The sequence below is a fragment of the Ahaetulla prasina genome, chromosome 6 (assembly GCF_028640845.1).
Source record: "Ahaetulla prasina isolate Xishuangbanna chromosome 6, ASM2864084v1, whole genome shotgun sequence".
In the NCBI taxonomy this organism is placed as follows: Eukaryota; Metazoa; Chordata; class Lepidosauria; order Squamata; family Colubridae; genus Ahaetulla; species Ahaetulla prasina.
Window position 1 is genome coordinate 41,945,192 of NC_080544.1, and position 19,387 is coordinate 41,964,578.

General features: G+C 42.9%; 1 protein-coding gene across 9 annotated transcripts in view; it reads right to left on the minus strand.

Annotated features, from left to right (window-relative positions):
- PTPRE (protein tyrosine phosphatase receptor type E) overlaps nucleotides 1–19,387 on the minus strand; it is a 155,122-nt gene that overhangs the window by 19,402 nt on the left and 116,333 nt on the right. For all 9 annotated transcript variants that reach the window (XM_058187969.1, XM_058187965.1, XM_058187967.1 and 6 more), the window contains 5 exons: nucleotides 17,252–17,342; nucleotides 4,157–4,233; nucleotides 4,006–4,042; nucleotides 2,064–2,161; nucleotides 1,077–1,196 (listed from right to left, as the gene is read on the minus strand). In XM_058187969.1, coding sequence (XP_058043952.1) covers nucleotides 1,077–1,196; nucleotides 2,064–2,161; nucleotides 4,006–4,042; nucleotides 4,157–4,233; nucleotides 17,252–17,342 — 423 coding nt within the window. The remainder of the gene's footprint in view (nucleotides 1–1,076; nucleotides 1,197–2,063; nucleotides 2,162–4,005; nucleotides 4,043–4,156; nucleotides 4,234–17,251; nucleotides 17,343–19,387) is intronic.

Below are 19,387 nucleotides of genomic sequence, written 5' to 3' on the forward strand. Positions count from 1 at the left end.
AAATCAATTATGCACCAAAAGCATTTGTAGATGAAGGGTGTGCAATAAACAGATTTATCTTTCCAAAATGACATTCCAACCTGGAACATTCTCCGAGTTCAATTTGTCAGACACCAGTATTATACCCAAAGTTTAAAAAAATAATCTGAAATTTTGCATTTTAATATATTGTCAAAACAATCATGATGCTGAACCAGACCAATAGTCAAGCTAATACAATTAAGTCCTCCTCACAGCAGCAAACCAGATATCGACAGGAAACCATATGAGAGCTATAAATGCAGTATAGCAATAACAATATAGCAGTAACATTTTGGCTTATATACTGCCAATAGTACTTTGCAGCACTCTTTGGGCAGTTTACAATGTAAGCATTATTTGCATATTGCCCCCAACAATCTGGCTCCTTATTTTACTGACCTCAGAAGGATGGAAGGCTGAGTCAATCTTGAGCCCTCAGGATCGAACTACAAGCTATGGTCAGAGTTTGCCTGCAATACTGCACTTTAACCACTGTATCACCAAGGGCTCCTTGGTGTATATTACATTCAATAAAATTTCTACGAATTTGTTTGATTAAAGTCATTCAAAAATCTTTCCATCATACAATTCCAGAGCAGGTAAAAGTATCTGTCCACAGTTTTGAAATTTTATTGCATCTGATTCTATTCCTCTCATTTTATTGTTTATAACATTCTAAAATATTACTATTGAAGGAGACATAATTTATATTGTCATTTCTTATGATGTCAACATAATTTGAATTTTATAGAAAGCATTAACTCCGTACAGCTATCTATAATCAATTGCATTTGTTGGAAATCATGAACTCCCAGCAGGGACTCCAAAAAAGGTGCTAGTAGAACATTAGGCTCGAAGTATGCATAGAATTTCAAATAAAATCTCAGTATGAGTTCTAAAATAATAATATCAAGAAAATATGACTGAAAGTTAAATAACATGAGTTTTTATCCTTGAACAAAAACATATACTGTAATTCCAAATATTCCTTAGTCTAAAAAAGGGTGTGAAAAAACAATCATATTTTAAAGGAATAATAAGAGAAAATGAAATACCGGATGAATACAAAACTTTCGAACGGTGTAATCTACAAGAACTATACAGTCCTCCACACAAACTCGGATGTTTCCATAGGTCCAGCATCCTTGATCAGGCCAATACTGGAAACATTTGTCCTATATAAATGTCAAAACACAAACAGCATCAGCATTTTGCATGTTTCCCCCAAATGGACAGGTTAAAAACATACAATTGTGTTGCAACTATATGGAAGGAGGATGGGGCTAATTCTGAAACTGAAACCAAACAAAACTATATAGCTCTAAATTATATTCAAAATAAGATCAGGATAAGTTGTGAGGTATCATAGCGCTAGCATTTGTTTGGGTCTATTTAGAAGGTAAAAGAGCTTAATATAATTCGGAACTAAAGTTCAGCACAGACAGGTAATTTCATATTTCTTTCAAAAATATAGCCTACATACACTCTTTTTTCCTCAATTTATGTGCTAGGAGAGGTCATCCTTGAGCAGCAACAAAAAAAAAACCACGCTTCATTTATCACAAATCAGCATTCACTAGCTACTGCTACTTACTTTTATAGGTGTGCTGCAGGATGCAATTTTCATATTGAATTTAATCAATGTAATAATGACGGTAGAAGGAAAATTGGACCTTAAATGTACTACTAATACTCTTTGGAGCTATGAAATTGTAAATTTTGTCTCTCCAACAGTGCCAGGAAATCAGACAAAGAAAAATGCAGTCAAATGATTTCGGATAATTTGTTCATATAGCACACTAATTATATATATCTTGTCCGAGGAGGGCAAAGATTCAGAAAAGAGACAGAGAAGATGTGAGTAATGTGGGAAAAAATATGTTAAGGTCAGGTATTAAAATTACTGCAGAGCTGTACTGTATCAGAGACACTGACATTTTACTGACAAGATGATATAGGAAGTGGTTATGTTACTAATAATTTTGTGGGCTAGTGGACTGCTCCAAACCTGTTGGAAGGAAATAAACTTTAAAATGTCTTACCTCTTTTCTCTCTTTCACATTTGTTAACATGACAATGGTTGCAGACTTCTGTTCCCATATCATCCTCCAGAAATCATTTACTGTGTCCTGTTTAGGACCTAGATATAGAAAATAACTACAGAATTAACAGCTATAGAAAGCACAGAAAAATGTTTCTCATCCTATCTATTGAAAAGAATATCAAATTCTGTAAAACAATCTGAGGACCCAGATTGTTGGGGGGGCAATAAGTTGACTTTGTAAAAATATACAAATAGAATGAGACTATTGCCTTATACACTGTAAGCCGCCCTGAGTCTTCGGAGAAGGGCGGGGTATAAATGTAAACACAAAAAAAAAAACATGCTCAAAGAGATTTATAACATTCAGAAAGTCCAAGGAAAAGAAACAAATTTAAAAAGTACATATTAAAACTGAAATAAATAGGCAAACTGGAATTGGGCTTTGATAATAAAAATGTTTCACTGTCTCCATCAAATAAACTATCCCTCTTTTTAGCAACAGAAACTCTACACTTTGTTTGTTATTTTAAAACACATTCCTCCTGAAGCTTCAGGCTGACGTATAAAGTGATAAAAAATTGTGCAGTGGCCCTGAATCCAAAGTTTATTCTTGCTAGTGAGGTGAATAAATCACAAGAAAATTTTAATTGTAAAGACATATCTCCCTAATCCTTTATTCCTTAGAAATATAAAGTTTAATTGGCTCAAGCAAACCACAATTCATGCTTGCATTCCACTGCACTCTTCTTGCATCTTGATAGAAAAATTTATACACTACAATAATTGGACAGTTACTTGCCTATTCTCACTCAAAAAGTAAAATGAAATAGAAATAGTAGAATTAAAGAGATTTTGACTTCTACTATAAATATATTTATATAACCCTCAACAGTTCATGGACCACATCAATCCCTTGTGTACATATTTTCAAATTGGAAAACTGAATTAAATACACACGCATGCACACAATGTACCAAAAGTGACACTCCATAGACAATTTATTATATAAACAGCATTAAATATTCAAATACGTTGCCATTTTCTAATTTATCTACGACCTCCCCTCCCAAAAAAAGTCTACATCTTCATTGCTTTCCTGCAAACTATAACTTTGCTAAACATGGTGATGAAATTATATTCGTCATGTTAAACTTCAACCCTAATCCAAACTTTTCATTTTTACTTTCTAATGATTACTATTAAGAGCCAGTTTGTTAGTGGATAACAAAACAGGCTAGGAACTGAAAGACTGAGTTTTAGTCATATTTTCAACAGGAAGCCAGAAAACTGCAGGAACTTGTCTAGGTAGTCACCAATGAGTCAACATTGACTTGAAGATACACACACACATATAAACTGATCTCTACTAACTCTCCCTTGGTTCTGTATATATTTAATTTTTATGCCAATGTCATATAAAGAGTTACGTCAAGACAGATTGCACACTTCTCCCTTTTCTTCTGATACTATGCACCACTGTTTCTCCAAATCTTTTTTTGGGGGGGGGGTTGCATTTATATCCCGCCCTTCTCCGAAAACTCAGGGCGGCTTACACTATGTCAAGCAATAGTCTTCATCCATTTGTATATTATATACAAAGTCAACATTGCCCCCAACAATCTGGGTCCTCATTTTACCTACCTTATAAAGGATGGAAGGCTGAGTCAACCTTGGGCCTGGTGGGACATGAACCTGCAGTAATTGCAAGCAGCTGCTGTTAATAACAGACTGCATTAGTCTGTTGAGCCACCAGAGGCCCTTGGTAACTTTTTATTCAATCTAAAGACTCATCAGAAAAATATTCAGGTGTTTTGGCACATTCATTAACCTTAGACTAAATAAAACCAATCTACAAAATTCTTAAAATCTTACTTCAGTTTAGATTAAACTAAATATTTCTGAAATTGTTAAATTGTCAAACAATAGAAACCAAAAGATACCTTGAGCAGCTATAAATTTATTCTTTTCCTTGAAGCCCTATGAGAAAATAAAAATGTGTTATTTTTACAAGAATATACATTAAAGATGCTTTTAAAAACATTATTTGGTTATTTTAGGAAAATAATTGAAAAAGAAAAGGATTTCACTTACATCTATATATGAAGCATTAATATAGTCTGAACACTGAAATCCATCTATTTGCATTAAAGTTACTCTGGAATGATCATCTGTAAAAATGAACACAGTTAGAACTGTATATTTCTAACATGGATGAAATGTCAACAAAAGTCTAAATGTATAATTTCCTTCTGAAAAAAAAAGCTAACCTAAAAAAGTTGATACAGCAATGTATGATGATTTATAAATATTATAGCTTCTATACTGAATAACCATACACTCATCCTATTAAAGTAATGACTTTTAAAGCATAAATTTAGTAGTGTATCATGAACATAAATGCAAAAACTTAGAAAGTAAGAAAGAATGATTAATAGCAACATAAGGTGTCCTGAATTAAAACCCTGTGTTGGGCTAATTTCATTGGCTTCCAGTTCAACAGTAGCATTAATTTTACCACTACAAATAGACATAGACCAAGTAATTTAGGGACAACCTCTTTACAAATAAAGCTATAACACTCTTTTTTCTGATAGTGATTCCCGAATTACAAACATAATAATGTTCTATGCTCTCACATAACACTCCCCTGTTGAAGTTATTTTCCTAGAAATAATTAGTGGATATCAGAATTAGTAACTGGTCTCATGAATGTATCTAATTCCTTTTACAATTATCTAAGGACTCTTTCTCATCCCATGAATGATATGTTATCTCATGTCTCTGAAACAGAAGGAAAATATATGACATGAAAAGCTGCTGTTCCCATGGCATTTCTTTTGATACTCTATTGAAATAAAGCCAGCAACATTGGTACCCTCAAAAATTGGTGGTGGGGATTATAACCTTGTAACTCTAGTGAGGAGAGAAGAAGGCAGGACGACTAGACGTGGGAGCTCAATATTGGGGAATCTACATCCTTCAGACCCAGTTACCCATCTGGTACCCAGACAGAATCATTGCACGAACTGATGCCACCCTTCCCTACTCCCTGGCTGCACATGGCCTTTCTAATTGGGCATAGCTTCTAGTGTAGACAAAAACCTTATCAATTTGGTCATTACTGAATCTGCTTTGAAATCTCAGGAACAGAAAGAATATTATTGTTTAATACTTCTAGGACAATCTTGTCACCATCTCAGATAGTATCATCTGGTAAGACCCTCCCATAAGGGATACAAATAAAGATAAAGCAGCTTTTAATTGTGCCCAAATTAATTAATATAATTAATTAAATTTAAATTAATTTAAATTTGTTGCCTTCTTCCATTGGAAGATTTCCAGATTATTTTACAAATACTTATAAATACTACTGGATTATATTATGGATGTTATCACTGGAATATAACCCTCGCTTACTATTTTCCATTAGGAGTATTAATCTTGTGGAAGGTTTTCCATCAGATCACTAAAAAGGCTGCAGGCAAGACTTACTTTCAACAGCCAAGGCAGAAATGGCCACAGTACTGTTACCCCATGCCTCCCACCGACCCGTACGCTCACACAGAGAGGGACTTCTCAGGGTGCCGTCCGCCAAACAATGTCGGCTGACGGCCCCCAGGGGAAGATCCTTCTCTGTGGGGGCTCCTACCCTCTGGAACGAACTTCCCCCTGGTTTGCGCCAAATACCTGATCTTCGGACCTTTCGCCGCAAATTGAAAACGTATTTATTTACTCACGCGGGGCTGGCTTAAGTTTCTATTAAACTTTTTTAACTTTTAAAATTTTAAAATTTCTAAATTTTATATGAATTTTAACGGGTTTTTAGATTTTAAATGTTTTAAAGTTTCGGCCAATTGTATAATAAGTTTTTTAATTTTGTTTTTAATTGTATATTGATTGTGTTTTATTTTGGCTGTAAACCACCCTGAGTCTTTCGGGAGAAGGGCGGTATAGAAATCTAATAAATAATAATAATAATAAAAGAAGCACAGAATTTATGGCTGGCTGGGAGGAATGATCTGAAGTAGGCTAGAGTACACATAAGATGCTTTTACATCCTACCAGATGTTCAGGGAAGAGGAAATGGACAGTAGAATGTCCTTCTTTCCCTTAAATACCTAAAATTCTGTATTCCAGGTACATAGTGAAAGGTCTCCAAATATTTAGTGCACTACATCAGCTAATCTTAAACATTCTATTTAATATCTTTCCTCATCCTTGGCATGAAACACTTGTGTACGGTGGCATGACCCTCTCTATTTTTAACTAGAACCATCTGGTATAAGCAAGACATTTCTTGCCTTTGGTGTGGTTTTATTTTGACACTGCTAACTGAAATCCGTCAAGATAAACTTCGGGTTCTTGGCACGGTCAAATAGACAAGTTGATATGATATACCTATCATCCCTGTGCTTGGCTTTATTTATTTATTTATTTATTATTCGTATTTGTATACCGCCCTATCTCCCGAAGGACTCAGGGCGGTTCACAGGCAAATAAAAAACATATATATACAAATTAAGAAAACCATTAAGAAACTTATTCAAAAGCCAAATTATTAAAAATAGTATAAATATTAAAACCAATTAAAACCCCTATAAAATTTAAAAACTAGTCCAGTCCCGCGCAGATAAATAGGTGTGTTTTAAGCTCGCGACGGAAGGTTCGGAGGTCTGGAAGTTGACGGAGTCCTGGGGGGAGTTCGTTCCAGAGGGTGGGAGCCCCCACAGAGAAGGCCCTTCCCCTGGGCGTCGCCAGACGACACTGCCTAGCTGACGGCACCCTGAGGAGTCCCTCTCTGTGAGAGCGCACGGGCCGGTGAGAGGTATTCGGTAGCAGTAGACGGTCCCGTAAGTAACCCGGCCCTATGCCATGGAGCGCTTTAAAGGTGGTTACCAAAACCTTGAAGCGCACCCGGAAGGCCACAGGTAGCCAGTGCAGTCTGCGCAGGATAGGTGTCATACGGGAGCCACGAGGGGCTCCCTCTATAACCCGCGCAGCCGCATTCTGAACTAACTGCAGTCTCCGGATGCCCTTCAAGGGGAGCCCCATGTAGAGAGCATTGCAATAATCCAGGCGAGACGTCACGAGGGCGTGAGTGACCGTGCATAGGGCATCCCGGTCTAGAAAGGGGCGCAACTGGCGCACCAGGCGAACCTGGTAAAAAGCTCTCCTGGAGACGGCCGTCAAATGATCTTCAAAAGACAGCCGTTCATCCAGGAGGACGCCCAAGTTGCGCACCCTCTCCATCGGGGCCAGTGACTCGCCCCCGACAGTCAGCCGTGGACTCAGCTGACTGTACCGGGATGCCGGCATCCACAGCCACTCTGTCTTGGAGGGATTGAGCTTGAGCCTGTTTCTCCCCATCCAGACCCGTCGGCCTCCAAACACCGGGACAGCACTTGATAGCTTCGTTGGGGTGGCCCGTGTGAAAAGTACAGCTGGGTGTCATCAGCGACAGCTGGTACCTCACACCAAGCCACTGATGATCTCACCCAGCGGCTTCATATAGATGTTGAACAGAAGGCGAGAGGATCGACCCCGCGGCACCCCACAAGTGAGGCGCCTCGGGCGACCTCTGCCCCCCTGTCAACACCGTCTGCGACCGATCGGAGAGATAGGAGGAGAACCACCGATAAACGGTGCCTCCCACTCCCAATCCCCCCAACCGGCGCAGCAGGATACCATGGTCGATGGTATCGAAAGCCGCTGAGAGGTCTAATAGGACCAGGGCAGAGGAACAACCCCTATCCCTGGCCCTCCAGAGATCATCCACCAACGCGACCAAAGCCGTCTCAGTGCTGTAGCCGGGCCGGAAACCGGACTGGAACGGGTCTAGATAGACAGTTTCCTCCAGGTGCAAGGGAAACTGATATGCCACCATACTCTCTACAACCTTCGCCGCGAAGCGAAGGTTGGAGACCGGACGATAGTTACCTAAAACAGCCGGGTCCAGGGAAGGCTTCTTGAGGAGGGGTCTCACCACCGCCTCTTTCAAGGCGGCCGGGAAGACTCCCTCCACCAAGGAAGCACTCGTAATCCCCTGGAGCCAGCCTCGTGTCACCTCCTGAGTGGCCAGCACCAGCCAGGAGGGGCACGGGTCCAGTAAACACGTGGTGGCATTCAGTCTACCCAACAACCTGTCCATGTCCTCGGGAGCCACAGGGTCAAACTCATCCCACACAATGTCACCAAGACCACCCTCAGACGCCTCACCTGAGTCGCCGCAATTTTGGTCCAGACCGTCCCGAAGCTGAACGATTTTATCGTATAGATAACCGTTAAACTCCTCAGCACGTTCCTGCAACGGGTCATCCCGCTCCCCCTGGTGAAGGAGGGAACGAGTCACCCGAAACAGGGCGGCTGGGCGGTTATCTGCCGATGCAATGAGGGAGGAGGCGTAGCTACGCCTCGCTTCCCTCAATGCCACTAGGTAAGCCCTATTATAGGACTTCACTAGTGTCCGATCAGCCTCGAACGGCTAGACCTCCAGGAACTCTCTAGGCGCCTTCTCCGCGCTCATCCTCTCAGCTCCTCGGAGAACCAAGGAGCCGGTTGGGACCTGCGCCGGGTCAGAGGCCGCAAAGGCACGACACGGTCCAGGGCCCCGCCGCGCCTGTTCCCAGGCCGCAACAAGTTCCTCAGCCGTGCCGTGAGCCAGACTCTCAGGAAGTGGCCCAAGCTCCGTCCGGAACCTCTCCGGGTCCATCAGGCGCCTGGGACGGAACCAACGTGTCGGCTCCGTCTCCCTGCGGTGTTGAATGGCGGTCAGAAAGTCCAGGCGAAGGAGAGAGTGATCTGACCAGGGCAGAGGAACAACCTCTATCCCTGGCCCTCCAGAGATCATCCACCAACGCGACCAAAGCCGCCTCAGTGCTGTAACCGGGCCGGAAACCGGACTGGAACGGGTCTAGATAGACAGTTTCCTCCAGGTGCAAGGGAAACTGATATGCCACCATATTTCTACAACCTTCGCCGCGAAGCGAAGGTTGGAGACCGGACGATAGTTACCTAAAACAGCCGGGTCCAGGGAAGGCTTCTTGGGGGGGGGTCTCACCACCGCCTCTTTCAAGGCGGCCGGAAGACTCCTCCACCAAGGAAGCTCGTAATCCCCTGAGCCAGCCTCGTGTCACCTCCTGAGTGGCCAGCACCAACCAGGAGGCAGGGGCCCAGTAAACACGTGGTGGCATTCAGTCTACCCAACAACCTGTCCATGCCCACGGGAGCCACAGGGACAAACTCATCCCACACAATGTCACCAAGACCACCCTCAGACGCCTCACCTGAGTCGCCGCAATTTTGGTCCAGACCGTCCCGAAGCTGAACGATTTTATCGATAGATAACCGTTAAACTCCTCAGCACGTTCCTGCAACGGGTCATCCCGCTCCCCTGGTGAAGGAGGGAACGAGTCACCCAAACAGGGCGGCTGGGCGGTTATCTGCCGATGCAATGAGGGAGGAGGCGAGCTACGCCTCGCTTCCTCAATGCCACTAGGTAAGCCCTATTATAGGACTTCACTAGTGTCCGATCAGCCTCGAACGGCTAGACCTCCAGGAACTCTCTAGGCGCCTTCTCCGCGCTCATCCTCTCAGCTCCTCGGAGAACCAAGGAGCCGGTTGGGACCCGCGCCGGGTCAGAGGCCGCAAAGGCACGACACGGTCCAGGGCCCCGCCGCGCCTGTTCCCAGGCCGCAACAAGTTCCTCAGCCGTGCCGTGAGCCAGACTCTCAGGAAGTGGCCCAAGCTCCGTCCGGAACCTCTCCGGTCCATCAGGCGCCTGGGACGGAACCAACGTATCGGCTCCGTCTCCCTGCGGTGTTGAATGGCGGTCAGAAAGTCCAGGCGAAGGAGAGAGTGATCTGACCATGACAAAGGTTCAATGACTATTTCCTTCAAGTCCAGATCTCTCAACCACTGACCAGAGACAAAATCAAATCCAAAGTGCCTCCCCCAATGTGAGTAGGGCCATCAACTACTTGGGTCAGGTCCAAGGCCGTCATGGAAGCCATGAACTCCCGAGCTGCTGTCGATGACGAGCCGGAAGATGGCAAGTTAAAGTCCCCCATGACTAAAAGTCTGGGGGTCTCAACTGCCACCCCAGCAAGCACCTCCAGGAGCTCGGGCAGGGCAGCTGTCACGCAGCAAGGAGCCAGGTACGCGACCAGCAAGCCCATCTGACACCTATGACCCCATCTCACAAAGAGGGATTCGCACCCGGCAATCTGAGGTACAGTGGTCTCCCTCGGCTCCAGACTCTCTCTAATCACAACCGCCACCCCCCCACCCCTACCCTGAGCCCTCGGCTGATGGAATGCACGGAAACCCGGTGGGCACATCTCAACAAGGGGCACGCCCCCTTCTGCACCCAACCAGGTCTCCGTAACGCCCATAAGGTCCGCGGCACCCCCCTGGATAAGATCATGAATTAGGGGGGCCTTATTGGCCACGGACCGTGCGTTGCACAGCATCAGCCGAAGGCCCAGGCTCTGAGAGTCTTGACCATCCGGGAAACGGGAGAAGTCTGGGGGCTCGGGGCGCGCGGTCGCCTGCAGACATCGAGCGCGCGCCCCCAAAGAACGATATGAGCCCCCACTTCCGTCATATCTGCCCCTCCCACTTACCGTGCAAATAGAACCACCCTCAACCGACGGAACACAAACCCCCCCGTGACCTCCGAACCTATTAACTTACCGCCGCGAGCGCTCACAGGAACTGGACCCCCCCCCAAACGGGTTTCCCTCAACACCCGTCCTTGCTCTCCCACCCCTTAAAAATGCCCTGTCTAAAAACCCCCAAAGGCTCCTCCTCTTCGCGTGCCACCTCTGTGGGTCCCAAGACCCGTCATAGAGGCCGGCCTTCGGTAATGTAACAGGCCGTTCCCGCGAGGCAGGGGCACCTTGCAGGTGCAAGAGTTCAGTTCTAGAATAGCGCATGCAATACAGTAAAAGTCAGCAGAAGATAGATCGTCCCAGGCTGGCAGAGATGTTAACAGGGATGTTCTCCTGAAGTAGCTCTCGAATTAGGATCCAGATATAAGATGACATAAGATGTAAAAGTGGACAGTCGATCTCCATGGTACAAGTGGGATATAAGATGTAACGTATAGCATATAAGATGTAAAATATACTCTAACCATCAAACCCATGGTACAATCTTGGTAAGTCCATAATCGGCGACTAGTAGTCCAGGACTTAAATAGCACAATCTGTCCAGAAAAACATCCGGGTCCCAAGAAGAGGGGGAGGGAAGGGGAAGCGCTCCATGGCCGCCATCCAAGCCGCCCTCTACGTCCATCGCTGTTTCCAGATGGCACTCCCATCCGCCCCTAGCAGCTCCCAGAACTCCAGTCCGACTCCAATACAGCCCATCAACTCCTGACAGCTCCCCAAGAGATCAAAAAATGCCCATGAGTTGTTATATATCCCAAAATCCCCAACACACAGGGGGCGGGCGGGCGCGGCCGACATCGCCGCAATTAGGGAGCCAAGCCAGACCAGATCAAAAGGCAGGCCAGAAACGTCCTCCTCCTCTCTGATATCAAAGGGATCACAGTTGTCCTTGTGAGAGGGAAGATCTTGTGCTTGCGACAGGAGAGATCTTATAACAGAAAAGCCAGGAAAGCAAGGAAAGCCAGGCCAAATAGGCCACACCGCCCTCCTTACCTCCGGTGTCCTCCGGTGTCGCCCCCACCCTCTGATATCGAGGGGGACGCAGTTGTTAATCCCAGGAGAGAGTCCTTGAGAGTCCTTAAGAGTCTCATCCTATGCTTAAATGCATAGGATGTACACATATGATTATTTATTTTCTATGATCTATATAAACCAATCAGAAGCGCCTCCAGTAAATAACCTCAGTGAAGACCCACCCTGAGAGGTGCTGTATGCTTTTCAGTTTGGAGAAGGGATCACTGATGCTAATATTCCAATCTTCATCATTAAAATCAAAAACAATAACAAGTAAAATATAGAACAAAAGCATACTTGCAGAGTATAACAAATAGTTTCACAACAAAATAAGATTATCATCTTCAACACAAGGAGAAAAGCATCAATAATTAACACCGTATACTCATGGGAGAAAATTCCATGGTTTATCAGTTTATTTACTGATACATACAGGTAGTTCTTGACTTATGACCGTTAATTCAGCAACTGTTCAAAGTTACAACTATGCTGAAAAACTGAACTTACAATCTATGCTGTTCCAGCACCCCCAAGGTAACATCAGAATTTGGGCGCTTGGCAGTCTTCCTGCACTAATGACCCCAGAGATGCGCCAACTCCCCCCATTCACTTATCTCCCCACATCTCTGTCCTTTGGCTTTCCTGCACTCTCTGTTGCAGGTTGACAAGCAGCATTACTGTTACACAGCTCTGGGGTTATTTGTCATATGCCAAAAAAGCCAACACAGTTCTAGGCTGCATAAACAGAGGGGTAGAATCAAGATCACGTGAAGTGTAAATACCATTTTATAATGCCTTGGTAAGGCCACATTTGGAATACTGCATTCAGTTTTGGGTGCCACAATGTAAAAAAAGATGTGGAGACTTTAGAAAGAGTGCAGAGAAGAGCAACAAAGATGATTAGGGGACTGGAGGCTAAAACATATGAAGAACGGTTGCAGGAACTGGGTATGTCTAGTTTAATGAAAAGAAGGTCTGGGGGAAACATGATAGCAGTGTTCAAATATCTCAGAGGTTGCCACAAAGAAGAGGGAGTCAAATTATTCTCCAATGCACCTGAGGGTAGAACAAGAAGCAATGGGTGGAAACTAATCAAGGAGAGAAGCAACTTAGAACTAAGGAGAAATTTCCTGACAGTTAGAACCATTATTCAGTGAAACAACTTGGCTCCAGAAGCTGTGAATGCTTCAATACTGGAAGTTTTTAAGAAGATATTGGATAACCATTTGTCTGAAGTGGTGTAGTTTCCTGCCTAAGCAGGGGGTTGGACTAGAAGATCTCCAAGATTCCTTCCAACTCTGTTATTCTGTTCTGTTTTTTGCCGTCAATCCTGATGAGTTGTGCCCACCCTGGCGCACTCTGATCTAGGTTTTTGAAAAAGAGGCATTTTGGCATGCTACCATTCAGGGACTCCTTTTGACTTTTTATTTCTCCCTGCAGACAAAACCCAGTCCACCCCAGCTAGCCAGGCCAGGCACGCCTCGTAAAGCAGCAAGAACAAAAGAAAAGAAAAAACTGATGAGCTGGGAGGATTGAGACTTTCCAGATAAACAGTTCAGGAGTATTTGCTACCCTGCAGTGCAGGCAGGGTGCAGAGTAGAAAAGGGCCAAAGATGGGAGGGGAAGAAAGAGAAGTGCAGGAAGTTGGAAGCAGCCCACTACATTACTGAAGCTTGGGACAGGAAGAGACCAAGCTTGGCTAATGATTGATGAAATACACTTAATTGTCAAGATTGCTGTTACTAAGCAAAGTAGTATGTAACAGCTTCTTTACAGCCACAATGAACTTATGGTGGCAATGCTGTCCCAGCTATGGACAGGTAGTTAAGTCGAGGGCTACCTGTATATGAACACATACATATAGTATAGAATCCACCTGATTCCCAACAACCCTGGGCAGCTCATAAGAAAAAAAACCCCAAAAATAGATCATAAACAACCTGACAAAAAATACTTTTTGAAAATCATCTAACGATCACCCTGTCTCAAAGTCTGAGAGAACAGCTAAGTATGTAATAATTTCTTGCATGACCTCAGGGTGGAACCATCCAGACCTATGCAATTATTGAAGGCAGCTACCGCAGCACAGAAGGCACGGTTTCTGGGTCCCAGTAGACCATGCATAATGATGGGATCCAAAGCATATTGAACGTGCCTGATATCACTGGATGGACAAAAAGAGCTGGAAATAGGCAACCTCACAGACAACAATCAAGCCCCAGCCCATGAAGGGCTTTATAAATGATAACCAGGACCTTGAATTGTACTTGTAAGTCAATCAGTAACCAGTACAGCTCAAGAAACCATTGGGTCACCTGAGCATATCAAGGCATGCCTCTTACTACCCATGCCATTGCATTCTCAATGAGCTGTAGCTTCTGAGTGGTTTTCAAGGGTGAACCATATAGACCATGTTAAAGGAATCCAATTGTGAAATGATTAAGGCATGAGTGACTATCTGAATGGCCTCCTAGTCCAGGAAAGGGTACAACTGGCATACTAGATGTATCTGTAGAAGGATCCACTTAGTTACAGCTTCCATTTGCTCTTCAAGCAGGAGCTGTAAATTCAAGATGACCCTCAGATTACATATCAGTCTTGATGAACAAGTGTGGTCCCATCTAAAACCAAAGATGGAAGATCCCCAGGCCCAGGGGCCCCAAAGGCTTGGGACAGGATTTAACCTAATTGTGTTCCAGTTGTGCACAACCTCCATATACTGGGACAGAAGCTTGACAGCCTCTCTTGCTTCTCCTAGAATTTAGATGCATATTTGGGTATATGTACTACAGGTGTCAAACTCGATTTCATTGATGGCCACATCAGGGTTGTGTTTGACTTGGGGGGGGGGGGCTGGTGTGGGCATGGCCAGGGTGGGTGTAGCCAGCTCAACATCACTTGTGTCAGGGATACCTGTGGTAACCTGAGTGCTCTGTCAGGGAAAATGGGCTTCCAAGCTCCGTTTTTTGCTGCGACAGCCTCCTGCAACCCTCTGCCAGCAAAAATGGAGCTCATCTGAATGATTTTATCTACCAGATAGCAAGAATAGTCCTTAAAACAGCACATTCAGGTTCAATCAGACTTGCTCCTAATCTTCCACCACTAGTGTTTCAGGCACCTCTTCTGGAATTTCATCTCCTGCAGCTCCTTGGAGAACTGAGGTGCACTGCAGGAGGGGTACATATAAGAGATTGCAAAGGAATAATCCAATCCACCTCAGCTATCTACCTATTCCAGCTGAACTACAACTATATCCTCAGAGAAAACCCCAAGATCCCTCTGGAATCTATCCAGGTATTAGAATTTGTGAAAAACTACTTCGTTTTGTCTGTAATTGGAAAACTTCACTTAATTATACAAGAAGTTTCTGGCAGTTTTATTTCCTATATAATCTCCAGAAACCAATGAATTAAGTTGCTGGGCAAGCATCCAAGAAGACCTCAGCAACAGATTAGAATTTTAAAAGAAATGATCTTTCAAAAGTGTGAAATTACCAGCTATGTGGCATACAACATGACAACCTTCTAGAAAAGCAACAGACACGTTCCCTTAACAGTCTAGTGCTCTTTTTGATTGTATATACTTTTAAAGCAACACATAATTTTATTGGCTTATATTAATATGAATGATTACATTTAAAATAATATGTAATTTCTGCAAGTGAACTGGCTTGTTCATTTGCTGACACCAAAGACAAGGAAAAGCAAGTATCATCAGATACAACTTATAAAAGCAATATTATAAGATAGTTTGATAAGGGAATTGATGCTGGCTAGGCCAGGAGAATGGGATTCTGAGGTTTCCTCTAATTTCATAGTAACTGTAGTTATTATTTTTATGTCACAGTTGATAATTTATCTCTTACTAAATATGCAAATATATGCGTATTGGCCTGGGTCAGATAAGTGAGAGTGTTATAATTTTAATTCTTTTGTTATAATTTCTATGGAGATGCTCAGTCAACCAGGTCATGGGTTGTTCCAAAGGTGCTTTTTCAAGAGGCAACTGGATTTTCTGATTTTTCTTTGAAGATGTTTTGCTTCTCATCCAAGAAGCTTCCAGAAAAAGCAGAAAAAGCAGAAAATCCAGTTGCCTCTTGAAAAAGCACCTTTGGGACTTTTGTTATAATTGCAGACTTCTCAGGGTCAGTATGCATATATACATGGATGGATGGATGGATGGATGATGTGCAATTGTGCATATGTATGTATCATATTTCTATTATCACCCATCTCATGAAATGTGATTTTGGGTAGTATACTATCAAACAATAAAAGCCATTTGTTTAAGTTGAACAAATAGAAAAAATAAAATTGTTATTAAAAAGCTTAGGAGATACTGTCAGATACCACAAGCAATACAACAACCTCATCAGATCACCACTCCCTTGTGACCCACTGGTCTGTTGACACAACCAGGATTTGAGGAACTTCTGGAAGTCTCATCAGCAGAGATAGGGCCAGTCTCACTTCGAGGCTGAAGTTTCACAGATTAGGTGCCAGGGCAGAAAAGGTCCATCTCCTGGGTCCCACCAGATGTAACTCTTTGGCAGAAGGGTCAAAAACCTATTTCTTCTGCAAAACCCCATGGGATGGACAGATGTAATCAGATCAACTGGCTCAAATACCTGGCCCCATGGCATGAATGGCTTTAAAGATAAAAACAGCACCTTAAATAGGACTCTGAAGCACCCAATGCAGCAGGCGGAGCAGATGTGTAACATATGCCACTCTAGAGGTCCATGTAACTGCCCATAGCACCATATTCTGTACCAGCTGAAACTTCCAGATACTTTTTAAGGACAGCCCCCATTACAATAGTTTACCCAGGCCATGAGTGAACATGAGCAGAGCTCCCTGACTCAGGAACATGCACAATTGCAACATAACACAAAGCTGTGCAAAGACCTTCCTATCCACAATTGCCACCTTTTCTTTGAGTAGGAGTCATATGTCTAGGAGGACCTGCAAGATGAACAATGGTCTGTCTAGTGCAGTGCAATCCACCCAGTATCAAGAGAGCATACTGTAGTCTCAGAACTGACAGGGCCAATTAAAAAACCAAAGCCATTCAAACTTTCTAGGGTTAAGTTCAAGCCTGTGTTCCCCAATCAGATCCTATAGCCTCCAGGCACTGGGATATGACATCAACAGCACTGTTTAATTTGCTTAAGGGGCAGAAATGTATAATTGGGTATCCTCAGTGTACTGATAATACCTCACCAGATGGTACCAGATGGTGAGATCACTCAGTAGCTTCACGTAGATATTGAATAGGAGAGAATAGTGGTACTTGCATAATAAAAGCAGCGGGCAGGATTTCTCCCTCCCCCCAATCATCACCAACTAGTATCAACCCCAGAGAAAGGAAGAGAACAAGAGAACAATAGAGTGCTGCCCCTCCCCAATCCCCGGAGCTAATCCAGAAGAATCTATCAAAAGCTGCTAAGAGGACATGGGCCACTCCTGTCCAGCTTTTGCCACCATATATTAGCAATACTTACAAGGTAATATGTTGGGGTATCTGTTTTTTTCTCTATTTTCCTCTTTGTTTGCCATCTCAAGTGTTCCTTGCAAATATCCAGGTGGCAATGACTACAGAAAATATAAATTGTCTGATTTAAAACAGCAATCAATAACAAAAAGAGTTGATGGTTAAAATACATTTTGATACTTTATTAAATTTTATATTATCTATATCAGAATATTAATTTTCATACATTCATCCTTAAAGTCATCTCAAAAATGATTGAATGCACCAAGCAAGAAACAACCTCTATTCCTAAGCTATATCTTATCTGAAAATGACTTACGTATTATGGATATCATAAATCTATCCTGAATAAGAGTTGTCTATTTTTACTTAAAATTGTTAAACAACCGTCATGCTTAGGTTTGTAAGTATTCATATTGGCAAATATAAAATATAACTGAAAGCAGAGTTAACAGTATCAACTATAGAATTCAACTTCTTAATAGCATGCATTGAAAATAAGAAATTACAAATGCAGAAGAAAATGAGCCAATCATGTCTGTGTGACTCTCTGATAAAAGTGGAAATTAGTAAGGCTGTGCAAAGCTTTGTTTTTTCTACAATGCATCTTAATTGCACACTCAGTAGGGTCAAAAAAATAGGAATCACACAATTGTAGCCTTATGCCTTTACACATACTGTATGTGTGTGTTGATGCAGGTGCAAAAGAGGTACAGCTTCACGTATACAAATGGAAGTTGCAAACAGAGCTGAATATAACTTTACAGATGACTGTCTAACCCCATCTTGAGCACATCCAGTGAAGGGGATCCATCATTTGTGGATAGTGGCTCCATTTTCAGACCATTTTTCAAAAGACTTAGCATCTTATTCTCTGATAAACCTCACTGGTCTACTCTGTTCATGTTTTTGGAAATATTAAAAGTGTGATGCCCAGAACAAGACTGGACACTTGAGGGACCAGATCTATAGAGTATAAGGTGGAATGATAAAATTTCCCAATTTATATATTTTTCCCCGTATCATATCTGATTCTTGTAGACTGCCTGGACAAGTCCCAGTATTTTTTTTGGCAAGGTTTTTCAGAAACAGTAGTTTGCCATTGATTGCTTTCTAGGGCTAGGAGGAAATGACCGGCCCAAGGTCACCCAGATGGCTGTTTCTAAAATGGGATTAGAACTCATATTTTCACAGTCTCTAGTGTGATGTCTTAACCACTACACAAAACTGGGTTTTCCCACTACTGAGTTAAAGAGCTACCCATGATCCATGCAAGCTGTAGCCACTGCAATCTTTATGTTGCCTCTAGTTCCAAATCACCGCTGAATGGTGTTGTCCTGAGTAAAGCCAATCCAGACTTCATAGACAAAAGAGCTGACTTTATCTTTTGATTTACTGCCAATCCATGTCACAGCCAGGCAACAGGGAAAACATCAACCAACCATAATACTGAAACCAGAATGAGGGGGGGCTGATTTCTCAACTCTGACTGGCTTTCTTTGGAGGCTTATTTGTCTGCTCCTCAGCACAGACCCTCCTCTGAGAATTAGTTCAGTTCATTTTCAAAAATTCAACATTAATTCACTTAATTCAAAATCACACAGAAAGATACCAAAGCAGAAATATCCCTCAAAAGAAGAAAAAGATATTTCCAAGATTCTGCATCTGGTTAGGTATTATAAAGTGGGAGAACTAAAACTGATAACTTGAAGACTTGAAACTAATAAGCAACAAAGGCAATTCTGTCAGAAAATTACTGTGTATAATTTCAGATTTAATTTGCACCTAGCACAGTCCTGGCCAATCCCTATATCCAGATCTGAGCAAACACACAAGCCACTCAGTATAAATGGGGCGGGGGCGGGGGGGCGGGGAGGGAGAGAGCAAGGGGAGGGAGAGACAGAGAGAGAGAGAGAGAGAGAGAGAGAGAGAGCAAGGGGGAAAGGGGGAGGGGGAGGAGGTTTCACACATTCTTTTTCTTCATTCTTAAAATAATGGAGCTCTGCTATCTTTCTGTTGAAGCCTGGAGAGAAATTGGTAAAAAAAAAAAAAATAGGAGAAGGTATGGATGGTTATGAAAGGGACTCAGAAAGAATGTGCTAATGAAAGCAGCAAATTCTGGGAGAAAAAATAGTTGATCTGAAGC